The sequence below is a fragment of the Tursiops truncatus genome, chromosome 7, assembly GCF_011762595.2.
Source record: "Tursiops truncatus isolate mTurTru1 chromosome 7, mTurTru1.mat.Y, whole genome shotgun sequence".
NCBI classification, from domain to species: Eukaryota; Metazoa; Chordata; class Mammalia; order Artiodactyla; family Delphinidae; genus Tursiops; species Tursiops truncatus.
This window is the reverse complement of record NC_047040.1, coordinates 88,955,445-88,972,516: the sequence shown is the minus strand read 5'-3', so window position 1 is coordinate 88,972,516 and position 17,072 is coordinate 88,955,445. Positions and strand designations below refer to the sequence as shown.

The window sequence follows — 17,072 nt, the reverse complement described above, 5'->3', positions numbered from 1 at the left end:
GTAATAGCAAATATCTTTTGTTTGTATTCTGAACATTTTATTTGGCTAATCTTATCATCATCTTGAACCAAGATACCACAAAGAAGAGGAAGAGCATATTTCATGGAGTCCAACATCTGTTACATCACTCCCAATAAGTTCACTGAGAGTTTGAGGTCTGAAATCCTCACCCTGACACTCAAATTCTTCATTACTAGAAACAGACTTTTCCAATTTACTTCCCACTATTGAAATGTATGAACTGAGGTCTAGTTGGAGTATTTATAGTCCTACATTTTCACTTTTTTGCTTTTATCATATCATTTGCCTTGCTCCTGCCTCTTCAATACAGATATTATGATTCAGACGTTATTCAGTGTCCCCTCTGTTCTCCACAAACTCTTCTCTGATTTGTGTCAGTTCATGTTTTTCAAGGTAGGTTACAAGATTATATATATTTGAGAAATGGTTTGTTAAGCAAAGTAAGCATCATCTTGTTAATTATAGGATTCTTCAGAGCTTTTAATATGCTATATGATATAATGACTCTCTAAGAGGGAGCTAAAATATCCTTTGTTTATCACATAGTTTTGGGTAACTACATTTATTTTCCTAGAGCAGTTCCTAGGAAACACACTTTAGGAAACTGTGCTTTAGCACCTTCCGGTCTACAGAATTTCTTTATCACATGTATAACTGAACAACACATATATCATGCACATAGGAACCCACAAAGCAGTAATGATGTAGGTTCTCAGGCTTCAGAATCAGAGAACCTAACTCAATAAATCAGTTGGTGAAACATCTCTGATAAACCCCAAAGCCGTGCTTAAGTGGATTGAGAAACATATCTTGAAACAATGATTCACTGAGGCTATATAATATGTGTCAGACATTGCTTAGTACTGGGAACACAGAGGTAAACAGATATGATTTTTGCCATCAAAGATCTCTCAGTGAATACAGTAGAGGTGAATGTAAAACAAATGAAAAAATTAAAGCATGTTATGATAAAACTACTTTACCATGGAGGCACAAAAGAAGGAATGACAATTTTACCCAGATGGAAAAAAGCATGAAAAATCTTATCTTCATTAACTACCTTATAAATTTCTTGATAACAATGATCTTTTATCTCTTTCAGAATTTAGAATAAAGTATAACTTAAAGATTTTAATGCTGCAACAGGTCTTGAAGATCATGTAGTTTCAGGCCTTCATTTCACTGACAAACTGAGACCATAAAATATTATGAGCTTTGTCCTAGTCTGTTATGATAGTGATAAAGCTGGAACAAGGGCTCAGGTCTCTAGATTTATAGACTAGCTTTTTTTAAATGTATTTTTTTATATTTAAGATAAAACTCATATTCCATTAATAATGTTGTCTAGCTTTTTTTTTTTTTTTTCTAAGCAACACTATGCAGAGTCTTAAAGCAAAAAAGGCCTAAAAACAGGTTACTTGGGTTCATATTCCAGGTCCACCCATGTGAACTTGGCACTTTAGTTAGCCTCCCCTGAGCCTGGATTTACTCATACGTTCAAAAGTGATAATAATAGTTTCTACTCACAGAGTCCTGTAAGGATTAAAAGAGAGAACACAGGGAACAAACTTGGAACATTTATGAACATGTAGTTAAGTATTCAGCAAATATTAACTATTATTATTTTACTTGCACTAGCTACACAATATATGCATTCATATTGGTTTAGTGATAACTGTCTAATAAATTACTGCATCTGGATTGTATGTATGTTATTACATGATTTGCCTGGATTTTATCATGTGTGTTATTACCTGATTTGCCTATTTAAGTACCCATCAATTAGAAGAATATTATAAAAATGTTTTACTGTATTGAAGGAAAGCATAGTTTAACTGTACTCAGTATAAATGAGCCTTCATAAGCACAGAAATTACTGTGCATCTCTCCTTATGGGTAGCTAACTTGTGATGACTAAATTTCATTTCCTTTTCCATAATTAAGCCTCATTACTATACATTTAAGTTTCTCAAAAAGCCCATACTAGACATTCTGGTCATTTTAACATCTAAAATGCAACCTGCCAAATGTTATCCAAGTAAAAAATTTGTTGTAAATAATTAAAGCTGAAAAATGAAAAGTTCAGTGAAAATGTCAAAAGGAGAGCCTTAAATTTCACCCATATAATATGTAAAATTTACCTAAGATCACATACGAAAAATCTCAGCTCCAAATAATAGCTATTCTGTAAGTTATAACCAAGAGTAAACATATAAAAGAATGTCTTCTTGTAACCATAACAACAGGCTTTTGTGATTCCTGAGGATGTCTTTTATAGTTGAATCTGATACATTTTATTTCTTTAAAACAAATTAAAATAGAAGTCTGCTATCAGTTTTCACTTTTTTTTTTTCCTGAATTCAGGGAACATATTTAGAGAAATTTTTCCAGTTGGAATTATTTCTGATTTTGAACTATAAAATTAATTTTTAATGTTCATTCCCTGTGTGTTTTTGCCTAAATATGGGATTATAGGCTTAAAAATTGGTAGGAAAAAGGTGGGGATTTTTAATGTGACTGGTTAGCTTAATGAAATATTTCTGTTTTTCCCCACAGCAATAAAAAAGAGTTTTCTTTCCTTATACGATTTTCATTCCCTCACAACAAAGGTTCCCTTTGTTATGACTCTTCTCTTTGAAACATGCAGGTTGTTTACATACCAATAAATTGGTTTCTGCATAGATGCAGGTGCAATGCCCCTGCAAACTACAATCCTATGGTTTGTGTATATCCAGTAGCCTATTTATTATTACCTTCAACAGTAAATTTAACAGTTTCTGTGTTAGGCACAAGCAGTAATTAAGCCATGGCTTTTCTGTTAAAGGAATTCGCTTTCTAGATGGAGAGAGAAACATGTACACCAATAACAGTCACGTAATGTTACATGTTCAATATGTGGTGGCTACTGAGATGCAATTGGGGAACTTTCACAGAGGAAGTGATATTTTTTGCTGTTGTTGAAAAAATAAGAAGTTATTCTAACTGGAGGAAAAGCACAGGGGCATTGTAGAAAGTAAGAATAGCATCAGCCAAGATATAGAAGCACAAAATGTGTCTTTTCCAAATGTATTTGCACTTCCAATATCCATATTAACAATAGTGGATAGAGATTCTGAGAATATAAAGTGTCCTTCGACATACTCTCATTAAACGTATTTCAAAGGCAAAATAGAACCCAGTATTATTTTCTTGTGATATTGCTAATAGAGTATTAGAAAAGGAAAATAAATAAAAATATGTTTTAAAAATAAGGCATGCATATAGCTGATTCACTTTGTTATACAGCAGAAACTAACACAACACTGTAAAGCAATTATACTCCAATAAAGATGTTGAAAAAAAATGCATGCTTATAATGATTAGGCAGTTTTATTTCCAAAAAAACTCATATTATCTGTAGTAACTTAAAATTTTATAAAAAGGCAAATTGTTAAAATGGAAAAAAAAGTATTTTTTTTCTTATGCCCTGTTTGGATGGCTCTTGGAAAACCTGCTCACAACCCAAGATAACTTTGTTACTGGAAACTCTAATGTGATACATGTAATAGGGAAAAGAGCTGACCAGAATTTGGAAACTGGATTAAATCCCCAGTTTAATATTGTATTACAGTACCTAAATGATCCTGAGAAAGTCACTTAGCCACTCTGAGGCTGAATGTTCATACTTGTACTAAAAGTATAATAATAAAAATACTCATATCTGTTTTAGAGACTCTGAGTAAACAGTATAAGCATCTAAAGTGATAAAGCACAGAGATAGTTTTCTAATTCATAAAATGCTATAGAAGTGATATTGATCATCATTATCATTATTATTATTATATGGGACCCCCAATCCCAGTAGGTCCTTCCCCTTTCTTATATCTGCCCCTTTTCCTCTGTTCCTCATATTCTGAGGAAATCATTTTTCTATTTACCTGTTTGCCCAAGCCATAAGCCTCATAAGGTTTGTTTTGTTGTTGTTGTGTTGTATTACATTCTGATTTATCCCTAGCTCTTTTTTACTCTATAAAGTGAACTGGTATCAAAGTTCTGCAATTTTATATACTTAATTTACTCCCTTAGTATGACTTATTTTCAGTTCCTTGGATATGCCTTGCTTTCCTATGTGTCTTTGTTTTCCCATAAAGCTTCTTCTTTTTGCCTGAAATGACTTCTGCTCTGAAATGTACCACATAACCCGGCTAATTCTTACTTCACCAGTCTTGTCCTGGAAGATTTCACTGACCCCATTTGAGATAGAAACATTTTCTGTTTTCTCCACTTCATGAGTTATTGTATTATATGATAATTTTTGCTTATCTACCTACTCACTGGACTGTGAAATACTTGGAGACAAGGGTTGTGACTTTTATTTTTATATTATACCTAGAACAGTGCCAGATATACACTAGATGCTAGAGAAATATGAGTTGAATAAATGAATGAGCAGATGAATTTATTTTCTGTTAAACAGTCATATCATACATTTACTTTAATGTCTATCATAATGGTTTCTTGTTATGCTGAAGTGACATCTTAAAGATAAAATTATGCTCAGCACAGTTTTAACATTATATTTTCTATTCTACTTTAAAATGCATCTATATCTATGTCTCTTCTGTATAAATGACAACTTTTATAAACCTTAAATGTAAATGATATTAATGACCTAAAACTTATGATTAAATAAATTTTAATTTATTTACATTGATTTAGTACATTGATTCCCAATCAATAACAGAATGATTGGGATCATTGGATTTCAGCTGAACTTAAATGTAATAGCCAGGAAAATGATCTGTCTACTTGTATCTTCTTTACCATTCTTACTAACCAGCATATCTAAATTGGTACTGTGACAACTGGCATACTACCATTATAAGAAAGGACCCCCAAGCTACCTTCTAAATGTTTACTCGCTTTACTGCATTAGATACTCCAATGATCTTTATCTTCCCTTAAATAATCCTTACCCTATTCCTCACTAAATATCGCGACAGAAATCACCTTCTCAAGGAAAGAGGGGTCAGTAGTATTGGCATATTCAAAACATATGCAAATCACAATGGCAATCTGACATAGAAAGGTTCAATTGCATTTTTATTAATCTTACAATTTGAGCTGTCATTTTTGAAGCAAGATTGTACAATATTTTAGACAGCTATGGCATTTTCACCCTTAAGCTCATCTCATAAAAGCTAAAATCCAAGTCGCCCTATTGTCTCACTCTGGGGAACTAGGAAAACAGTATGAACAAAAAAGGTGTCATTAAATTTTTTCTGTTGGAATCTGTTTATCTGCTATGTGGCTTTAATTGTTTCATAAAAAGATCTAATTTTTATGTTTCTTGGGTTATAATCTGCCATTCCATATCATAACAAAATAATATTTAAAAACGAAATCAAAGGAGTCTTCCATAATATCTACAATAATTTAGTACTTCATTGTTTAAGTTGACACTTTTGGTGGATGGGTTTATGTTGACGATAACTTAAGACTGCTGTCAGTTTATGGGATAATAACCATAACCTGGGAGAAATAAAACTTAAAGCTAGATCCAGCTGTGTTCACTATGCTAGCATACAGTTTTTGCTTTATAACTAGGAAATTCCATAATACTGTTATTATTAACAGATAATGTTTCTTTCATTTGGAAAATGAAGCATCTTGAAAATTATTGGATGAGAAGCTAAGATAGCCATACTGATTTTGAAGAAAAGGACAATGGACACACTAAAATAAATATCTTCTGATAAAATACCAAAGGACTCAAACATTCATATTCTTATGAATGAATAATGACGATAGCCAAATTTAGTATATCTGGCCATTATTTCTTGAAACATCTATAGAAACAGACGCTCTTGTAACTCTGTTTCAGTTAAAATAGAATTGACACTCTTCTGTTACTATGGTAAAGAAAATATTTTAAAAGGTAACAAAATAGTTACATAATTATATTGCAAAAATTTAAAACTTGCACCATTACCCTGGAAACAGAGTAGTATTTACAGTACAAGTCTTCTACTATTAGGTACTGCTTTTACCCAAATTAATATTTAAAATCAAGCTCCATGCATACTATGATATGATCACTTTGCCAATTATAAACATGAGACCAAAAATCAGAGATACAATATATTAACAAGAAGCAAAATCTAATTATTGCATATGGCATGATAAAACTGATTTGGTAAAACACTTTATAGGAAATTAATTTAGACAGCAGAAAATTTAGAGCACTAGAGTTAGCATAATACTTGTTACTGTAAATGTTTCCTATTTTTAAAAAGCAAATTTAACAAACATGTTCAATAGGTTGAACTTCTACAGAGATCATTTTGGAGTACGTAATCACTCAAATTGTAGTGTAAAAAAAAAAAAAAGAAAGACATGCCTTCTCTACCTACCAAAACAACGTAATTGAAAGTGAATGATAATGGTCATAATATAGAACTTTAGCAAACAGGTTTTGACACCTAAATGTGTGTTCATCCCTCATCTGAGATATCCAGCCAGATGCCCTTGATCCTTATGATGACTTGTTCTTCTTTCTCACAGAGAAATGCAAATGAAACCCAACTCTAATATGAATCTTTCCTGATATTCCCCCTATGCTTTTCCCTCTGAATGCATAGATAATGCACCCTGTTATTTATTATTCATGGATGCTATTTAAGTCTCCTGCTCTAAAGTGGTTCAGGAATTACATCATCTCTATTCATGACTACTACAAATACTACAAAACAGGATCCAAGAGTTTGTGCTTCGCCTGTCTTTCCTCCAAGATTTAAACACATTAGAATTTGGATAAATCTGTATGTTTTATTCATTTCAACAATACATTTATTGATTAGTTATAAAAAGAGTTATGTTTAAAAACTTAAAAAAATACTTGCTCTAAAATCCCATCACTTTAATTTTTTTCTTAAAAAAATTTGTGATAGTCACATTTCTTTTTTTTTTTAAAGTTTTTTGATGTGGACAATTTTTAAAGTATTTATTGAATTTGTTACAATACTGCTTCTGTTTCATATTTTGGTTTTTTGGTCACGAGGCATGTGGGATCTCAGCTCCCCAACCAGGGATCAAACCTGCACCCCCTGCATTGGAAGGTGAAGTCTTAACCACTGGACCACTAGGGAAATCCCTGTTATAGTCACATTTCTCTTTTTGATTTCTCAATAAAACTTTCTACACATTTACACTTTTCATGGGTTCCCATGTTAAAATCTATAGACAAGGATTTACCATATTGGACATAATCCACAGTCTTAATCTTTAATTTAAGATTTTCAATGTTTGTTACCAACCCAGCACGAGGATCTAAAGACAGGTCCCTGGGAAACTTCAGCCTTTTGCTAACCAGTATAGTAGGGTATAAGCCATTGAGTTTGGATACTTCAATGATCCTTTTTTCTGTGTCAGACCAATAGAGGTTTTTTCCAATCCAATCGACAGCAAGTGCACTGGGGACAGCTGTGTTATGCACTACCTAACAAAATAAGAATTTAAAAAGTTAACAGTGTAAATGCCTAGAATAAGAATTAAGCAATTGCTTCTTGATTTTTTTCAGAGATACAGAATTGTATTTAAACATTTGAAATGGGATTTAGATAAGCACAAAACATAGAACAATTTACCTAATAAAATTACTTACTTGTTTACGAGGAATTACCCAATATGTAATCAGACCCCTAGAAATTCCATAAAGGTTTAAGAAAGAAACACCAAAATAAAAGGCTCTTGGATGGTTACACAGTTGTTTATCACATTTTCATTAGAGTTTCCTTCTCCTCTCAAAATTTTGGGCAAAAATTCTATCACAGGCAGAGACACACAAGCACAAAAATTTATTGATGTTATTTAGTAATAACAGGTTCTTGGGGAGATACCAATAGCATTCACCACTCCCCCAACTGTTCTTGCTCTATTTAAATTATCTACTACAAAGAGAGAAAAAAATACAAGCAAGAACATACATTAAGTATTTCACCCAACCAAAGGGAAGTAAAAATATACTCATTCAACTGCTGTGCTCAATTGTAACCTATGTCAATATCAAATATAATAAGGATATAGGCTTTGTATGCACAAATATGCTGCATATAAAATAACCAATAGCAGTTATTCTGAACTCCCTGTACCCAACCTACTGATTGTTTTGGCATTTTATATATATATACATTACAAGGTTTCATTAATATTTTCAAAACTGATTGCTTCCACCAAAGCTTTCTATACAATATTATAGATGGCTACAAAAAAAGTTAAAGTAATTGAGTTCTATCTACTTGAATTTGAACTTCTTTATAATACATTTTACTACATATATACAGTACAAATAATTTTATTTTAAAACTCAAGTTAGCATAGAAATGGTGCCAAGTAGTTCATACCTATAAGGTGACACGTGTTTAATTACGATGCTGCCTACTCAGAACATTCATGATTTTACACAAATGCATTCAACTAATTCCATCTATAGCAAGTTAATTTTAATAGTGCTATAAGTTCAATCTACAGTCTAATAATTATTTTTTTCAACTACAAATTCTCAGGGTGAACATTTTCTTTTATATAAATCAACACAATCGAATCTCAGGCACTAATCATTCAAGCCTTAAGCATCCATCACATTTTCTAGGGTTGTGAATAAGGTTTCAAATTTTATTTATTCAATTTGATTTTTACCTTATTGCAAGTAATAGTGTCATAATGAAACATAAGGATAAAAACCTCCAATTTCATATTTAAAGTATATATTAACCTACACTGTACAAACGTGAAATTCAAACCAACCTAATACATTCTATGAGTTGCATCATTACCATCAAATAACATTTTCTGTTCAATTCAATCACACAAATAAAATATTGAATAATCCCATCATTGTAATATGTAATTACCTTAATATCACTTCCATTTAAACACATTCTGTTTATGCGACTGCCATTGGGTCGACTAGAATCAATCCAATAGATAAATTCTTCTCTGTAATCAAAGTCTATACCAATAACATTGTTTAATCCCTAAAAATAAAAAAGAGTATGTTGGAATAATAGTTAATAGAAATTGTTTTAAAATGATTAAGGAATTCATAAGAATCAGTATTTCCCTTTGAATCTAAGTACAGTTTTACAATAAATAGCATTTGTGAGAATACCAATTCTTTATAAAAGCATTATATATTTACATTTTTTCTACACCATACACTTAAGATGTTACATAATTTATTGTATTTGAAAATATTTTCCAAGTAGGAAAAATTTTGGAATGTTTATAGCTAATGGTTTAAGTAAATAGCCAGTAACGTGGAAAAAAATGCTTTTAGAGAGATAAAGGAAAAGAGTCTCATTTTAAGTTAATATTAAATATAAATTTGATGCCATTATGAGTATACATCTAAATTGGAAAGGTAGACGACCCCCAATAATTTAAGATGAGCTCTTGATAGATATGTGATGAAAGTCAGAAAAGAAGGTTTAAAAATTTTACTTTCCCTAAAAGCCTTTGTCTCAACAAAATAGCAACATTCTCTTTTTTTCTCATGCTTCAAGTAGCCCATTAGGCAATACAGTGCCATATTAGAATTTAAAAGTTAAAACCTTAGGTGAGTATTTGACCAAAGAGGAACTAGGTAGTCAACAACTTTTTATTCCACATGGTAGAAATGTGAGGAAATCCCTCCCTTCAGACTCACAATTAATGCATTTTTTAGCAGGTAACAAAATTGAACATGAATTCAGCTGATGGGTTTCTGGATACTACAGTTCTTTGGTTTGGCAGTTCCACTGTTTCAGTGATTTGATCTGAGGATTGTACATCAGGATCTGAGAATTTTCTTAGCTGTTGAGTTTTCCAAATGATTGCTTAGGGATTGGTTTAATTCTGACCTATTGTTACTGCTCATAGATTTACTACCCCAATGGACTAACAAAACTTGGATCAAGATTTCAATTGTGTTAACTTGCTTTAAGAGTTGAATATTTTATTAATATATAAACTCGTGCTAAAAAATAATTGACACCATAGACACTTGGCAAAGCCCCAGAGATCTTTGTCATATCTCTGTATCTGATGTAAGCTTTTTACATCAATATTCACCCTAAAGTTGTCGTTGTCTCAAATTGTTTTAGGGGTCGCTTAAGAGTACTTATAGTCCTATAAGTAAGGATTAGCATCTTCAAGGAGATAGTTTTGTTTGTTTGTTTGTTTTGTGGTTTGCTTCGGTTTGGTTTGGGGAGGGATGGTTGTTCCCAATTCTGAGTTCTGTTTCCACATCTATACTCAGAATTCAAAATTTTATAATAACACTGAATCAGAGATATATATATTTTTTTTTTATAAAACTCAGGCCAAAGCTAAATTAGTGCTGTCCAGATTTTATTTCTTTCCAATGATCTCCAAGACTAAGGACGACCTATGTATCACTATTTGCAACAACTCAGAGAAGGTTCTTGCAAATACTGATTTTTTCTTCTCTTAGCCAGGCTAAATTCTAGCAGTGATGGTGTTAAAATCATAGGTTCAAATCTTATGCTTTTATTTGGCTTAAAAGGAGCAATCTCCTTTTCTTCAGCTCTAGATTATAAAGTTAACCTGCAATCACTTAACCCCACTATGCCCAGATGAATAAATGCAAGTATAAGTCTTACTGACAGCATCACTAATCAAGAATAATGATTATAAATGCTAAAAAAAATGCAACTAATATTCAGTCTCAGATTCAAAAGACTCATTAATTATTCATTCACACCCTAATAACTGGAGAACTACTTAACTAAATACATGTAAACATTCATATCTAAGAAGTCATCTATGCACAATCAAGGTTCTAAAATATAAACAGAATGGATTCCAAGTTCTGTAGAGGGTTTAATAAATTCATTTCAATGGTAGTCTACAGGGCTTCCCTGGTGGCGCAGTGGTTGAGAGTCCGCCTGCTGATGCAGGGGACACGGGTTCATGCCCCGGTCCGGGAAAACCCCACATGTCATGGAGCGGCCTGGCCTGTGAGCCATGGCTGCTGAGCCTGCGCATCCGGAGCCTGTGCTCCGCAATGGGAGAGGCCACAACAGTGAGAGGCCCGCGTACCGCAAAAAAAAAAAAAAAAAAAGTAGTAGTCTACAATATTCTTTCTGTTCAAATGCTTTTCTCACTGGAAGAATAAGGTAAATGGGTTAGGGTTCTGTGATGGCCTGGCAATTCAGATGGGTATATTAGACCTCTATAGGGAAAAGGTGGGAGAGAAAGTTGTCTCTGACCTTAGGAAAGATTCACCCACAATCCCCAGTCATGGCAGAATTATCCTATTCCTTTCTTTACAATAATCAATTTAGATAATGAAAATCCAATTCCAAATTTAGCAAGTCAACTACAATAAATTAAAGCCGTGAATGCAGAGAAATTGAAGGTCTGAATTCTGACATATCTTTCCAGCCAAACTGGTCATTTTTCTACAGCTTTACCCTTAATCCCTTCAGAAAAGAGTGTAGAGCTCTCTCTACAGAATCATATGGAAGGAACATTAAAACAGCCAAGGGCATGGTCAAAATAACGTCTAAAAACTGGAGTCATCCCAGTGGTTTCAGAGCTGAAAATTGGTTTCATCAAAATCCTATTTGCTTCTTTTATTTCTGTGGCTGAAGATTTGCACCCTTTGGTTCAAGACGATTAATTTAGGAAATTGTGTTTTGTTTCTCTATACAATTTTACTGGAATAAAAGTCACTGCTAGAATTGAATTGGATAACATATTGGAAAGCTACTTGATTAATTTTCATTTCTAAAATCCATGTTATTAAAGTACATTTTCTGAATGTGTTGTACGAATTTAAGTTATAGCTGTCTTAGCTACAACTGTGTTTTAGAATATATAGGGTAAAAACATTATACCAGTTGTTATAATTTTATGCTATAAAACTTCATGAGATTGTTACTAAATATGATAAAGAGAATAAAATTTAAGATATTAGGATAAATTGTTCTTCCTAATTATTTACACACAGAATTCCCAAATAATTAAGGCACAGATGTTGTCTTTTCATTTATTTTTGACTGAGAGAAAAGGTGGAGAAACAATTACTGCTATTTTCTACTTCACTCTGCATATGCAGACAAAATCTTTGAGGAAGAAATTGGTTTTTACCACCTTGAACTCCTTGAAAATTTCTGTAATGCCATGATGAAATTGTGGTTAAAAATAAGTTTCCTAACAAAAATGACATATTTCAAGCAGCCCACAAGCAAAACTTTAAGGCTTGTCTTTAGTTTCTTGGGTCTTTACATCCTTACTCCGTGGTCACCACTAACAAATGCTCTCCAAAGACACAGGTGTTCAGGGTCCTTGTGCATTTCCTTATCTTCCTGACTACCTCCTTATTTCCATAAACTACACTAAGAAACTGTTTGAAATTCATCCCCACTTATGTACTAGTGATTGGCAATAGTCTACAGTTATATCACCAGGAAAAAAACACTATAACAATGTGAGCATTAAAATGGTTTGGCTGTATGAAATAGACTTACATCATGCGTGGAGATAAAAATCATTTTGGTCCCTTAAGAACAATCCCTGATAATGTATTAGCCATGAAAGACAAAAAAAAAAAAAAAAAAAAAAAAAAAAGGATAGCAGTAGAAATGTCTTGAGCCACAGGGTTGGAAAATAAAGCAAGGAGCTACCACTGAAGCTCTGTTATAGTTCTTTCTTGAAGATCATAAATATTGTTGCTATATTAGTTAAATTTGTGGTTCAGCTGAGCTTATAGAGTATTCTAAAAAGAAAACTTTCTCACTTTGAGATAGCACAGTCTAAAAGGGAGAAATGCTAAAAACAAAAGAAAGCAAAACAAAAAACTTATTAAAGAGAAAATAAACACGTCCCATTTCCAGAGACTATACAAGAAAATCAATAGCTTGCACACCTAACTTGGAAGGTCTAGAAAGGGTATGGAGAAATATACTTAAGAGAAAGAGGTAATTTTCAATATTTTGTAAGTTTGATATATGCTTAAAGTTATACTGCACTGGAAAAAAATAAATTAATGCAGAAAACCATTTGGGAAACGAACACTTTTCCATTTTAAAGCAGTTATGTAAATTTAAACTATCTCCCTATGGGTATCACTCATCTCTTAAAGAAATAGTCATTTAATTCTTATATTTTAAATAGACTTCTGTTTAGTTTTTACAAACAACATGAAAATATTTTGTACTTTACCCAATCTCTTAAGGTACATAATTAGAGAAAGAGGCAGTATGAAACAGTGGGTATTTGTGGCACACTCCAAACTCAAGAGCAAGAATCTAAACCTCACAGACATTCCTGAATAAGACAAGTATGTATGTGGTAAGCACACGGAAAGTTTGAGGATGCTGGTGAATTAAGAGCACGGGCATAAATCACAGTGGCAGCTGCTACCCAGCTTGGATTGTGTCCATTCAGGGATGTGAACCCAGAAATGCTACACCTTCCTATTTTTTCATGAGTAGCCAGAAATCTGGATTTTCATGTGAAATTTTAATTTTCAATTTGTGACTTAGAAGCTGCAAAATCCAATTCTGTGGGGAATAGTAAACATCACACTTGCTAATGAATATCTGCACTTAAAGTAAGACTAAATTCTTAAGCAATATGAATGAAACTCTAACTATAGCAATGGAGGTACCCAGGAGTGAGTGGAAAATTATCTTTAGTTAAGTATTCTTTATGTTGCTGAAAAATCAACATATGAATGGACTTCTTCATCTAATGCCTAGTGCTGGCATAAACATACTACAAGAACAAGAAATATCTTTATTTTTGGCACACTTGTTCTAGAGAGTGCTATCACATATTCATGTCACTATTGCACAGTTTGGGGCAAAGAGAAATTTGCAGCAGGACAGATACAAGCCACATCTTTCCAAAGAAGCTACTTCTGACGATCAAAGATATGCTAAAACTAACTGTGATTTCTCTAGTCAATGTAATAATCAGTCTAGTTTTAATGATTTGATTTTATGCTTTCACTGCAGACTGGGAGGGAAAAAAAAATTTGAGGGAAGCAATTCACATTTCCATCCTGTCATAAATGGAAATCATTCCTTTCATCTCAGATAGTATATATGAGTAAACTCTGACAACAGAACTTAAGCAACAAAATGGATCAGTAGCCCAGATTCTCTTGAAGTAGGTGGGTTGAGGGATGAAAAGGGTAAGGCTGAATATATGCACCTCATAACCTTTTAACCATGACTGGATTATAATCGTACTTTTGCTCCCTAGCTAATTCCAAATTTTAAAGGCTAAGGATCATCAATCCCATATTATTCCTTAGTTCTAAGAACAGAAACTTGAGGTTCTGGAAAAGATGTTTATTTTTAAATCCCAAGGGCTGTGGGGCTGGGGGGACAATCTGGGTAATGCACAACTACCTTAAAAGAGAATTTTATACCTTCCCTAGTCTAGCTGTTCTTAAGAGAGTTTTTTTCCTTGCATTAGCTATGGTTTGCATCTTCTACTTTCTTGGATATGGTGTGATGTCACAAGTTGGAGGCATCACCTGGACAATTCAAACAGAACAAAGTTTATGGCAATCTTATATGCATACATGCATGGATCCCTGAATACATGCTTCAGAAGTACTAATTATGAGGTATTGCTACAGCTCTAATGCATATCTAGAGTGACTGTAAATACTATGTAAATCATCATGGAAATGTCATACCTGTTTTAAAAGTGTGTAGTTGGAACCATCAGTGCTAATTTTCCTTATCTCATGATGATCAGCAAGAATTAGAAAAGGTTCTTCATCTAAATACCAAGACAAGAAACATATTAGACTTTAGTATTTATGGTTTTCAACTCTGCTTAGTCTCAGTTTAGTTACTACAGCGATGCAAGTTCAAATGCAGTGCCCTCTGGTAGATTAATGGTTAAAAAATTCTTCCTGAGCACCTCTACTGATAACAATATGAAAAGAAAGCAGATGCCTGTGCAGTACAGAAAATCTAGACAATTCCAAATCCCTCTCTTTCCCTCAGTCTTCTTGAATATTAAATTATCTAATTTATTTGAAATTAGTAGAAAACACCTGCTGTTAAAATCTTATTTTTTGTTGTTCCTTTTTTTTTAATTGGAATATAGTTGATTTCCAATGTTGTGTTAACTTGAGGTATACAGCAAAGTGAATCAGTTACACATATACAATATATCCACTTTTTTTTTTAGATTCTTTTCCCATATAGGTCATTACAGAGTATTGAGCAGAGTTCCCTGTGCTATACAGCAGGTTCTTACTAGTTATCTACTTTACATATAGTAGTGTGTACATGTCAATCCCAATCTCTCAAATGGTACAAATGAACTTATTTACAAAACAGAAATAGAGGCACGGATGTAGAAAACAAACCTACGGTTACCAGGGGGAAAGGGGTGGAGGGAAGGATAGAAATCTTATTTTTAAATGAATTTCAGAGAAGGATAATCTGCACCTATCTTAGAAACCTACAGTACAGCTAAACATTCCTATAACCAGAAAATTCTTTCTTGATAATCAAATAACCAGCTTATGCTCTCAGAATAACTTCAGTGAAAACCAAGAATTTCACTGCCTACATACACGTTTTTCATCTGCCTGGAAGCTTCTCTTAAGTAAGAGTCTATTTCCTTCTTATTTGTCCAACATGCTTTAGTATATTATTTGTTCTAGAATCTAGGAAAGATAATAAAAATAATCTAACCATGCTTCATATATGTAAAGATCAAACTCCTTTTAAACATCTTTGTTTCTAAGATGCATTCATACACTTAGATGCCTCGTAAGCAAATTTAATGTCAGCATAGATTAGAAAAAAACAATGAAAAAGGTAGCCACTTTACATGATTAAATGAGGACTTTATTGTAAATCATTTATTGTTATAGAGTTATTGTCCTGTTTATGTTCAAATTATTTGAATTATTATTATGAATAATATTATTTGAATTATTATTCAAATTATTTGATTTGAATTATTATGATGTTCAAATTTATTTTCAAACTTATTACTTTCTTCCTTTCAGCCTTTAGTTTTACAGTATATGTATAATACATAGGGCACTGTACTCTGTTTTAGCATACTCTGTGTCAGAGATTAGAAATGTGTGTCACAGATGCTCGACATCACCTTCTACCAGTGATGGCAGCACCTCTAATCATTCCAGTCTTCCTGTTGAGGTTAAATAGAGACTCAGAACCCTACTCAAAAGAGTTGTCTCTCAAGTTAAAGTTGCTTTGCCCTCCTATCGATATAGTTCTACATTCATAAATGTTATTAATCAGTCATGTTCTACCTTAATACTTAGGCAGTTCTGTTCTTTACAACTTAAATTGTAAGACCTGAAATTTGAAATTCCTAGAGGAAAACATAGAGAAAAATCGCCTTTACACTGGTCTTGGAAATGACTGTTTGCCTATGACACCAAAAACACAAACAACAAAAGCAAAAATCATCGATGGGGACTACATCAAAGAAAAAAGCTTCTGCAAAGGAAAAGAAACAATCGGGACTTCCCTGGTGGTGCAGTGGTTAAGAATCCGCCTGCCAATGCAGGGGACACAGGTTCAATCCCTGGTCCAGGAAGATCCCACACTCTGTGGAGCAACTAAGCTCGCGAGCCACAACTACTGAGCCCTCATGCTGCAACTACTGAAGCCCACGTGCCTAGAGCCAGTGCTGCGCAACAAGAGAAGCCACCACAATGAGAAGCCCGCGCACCACAACGAAGAGTAGCCCTGCTTGCTTCAACCAGAGAAAGCCTGTGCGCAGCAATGGAGACCCAACACAGCCAAAACTAAATAAATTAATTTTAAAAAAGAATTGACTATTAAGGAAAGTTTAGAAGAAAAAAAAATAAACAATCAACATAATGAAAAGGCAACCTATGGGATGGGAGAAAATACTTGCAAATAATATATCTGATAAGGGGTTAATATCCAAAATATATAAATAACTCATATAAATCAATAACAAAAAATAAACAATCTATTAAAAAATGGGCAGAGGAACTGAACAGACCTTTTTCCAAAGAAAGCATACAGATG

The 17,072-nt window shown here is 33.0% G+C and overlaps 1 protein-coding gene across 1 annotated transcript in view; it reads right to left on the bottom strand.

Annotated features, from left to right (window-relative positions):
* Nucleotides 1-17,072, bottom strand: part of LRP1B (LDL receptor related protein 1B) — a 1,432,692-nt gene that overhangs the window by 232,318 nt on the left and 1,183,302 nt on the right. The window contains exons 57-59 of the mRNA XM_073806959.1: nt 14,717-14,802; nt 8,913-9,035; nt 7,317-7,498 (exon numbers count right to left, since the gene is read on the bottom strand). Coding sequence (XP_073663060.1) covers nt 7,317-7,498; nt 8,913-9,035; nt 14,717-14,802 — 391 coding nt within the window. The remainder of the gene's footprint in view (nt 1-7,316; nt 7,499-8,912; nt 9,036-14,716; nt 14,803-17,072) is intronic.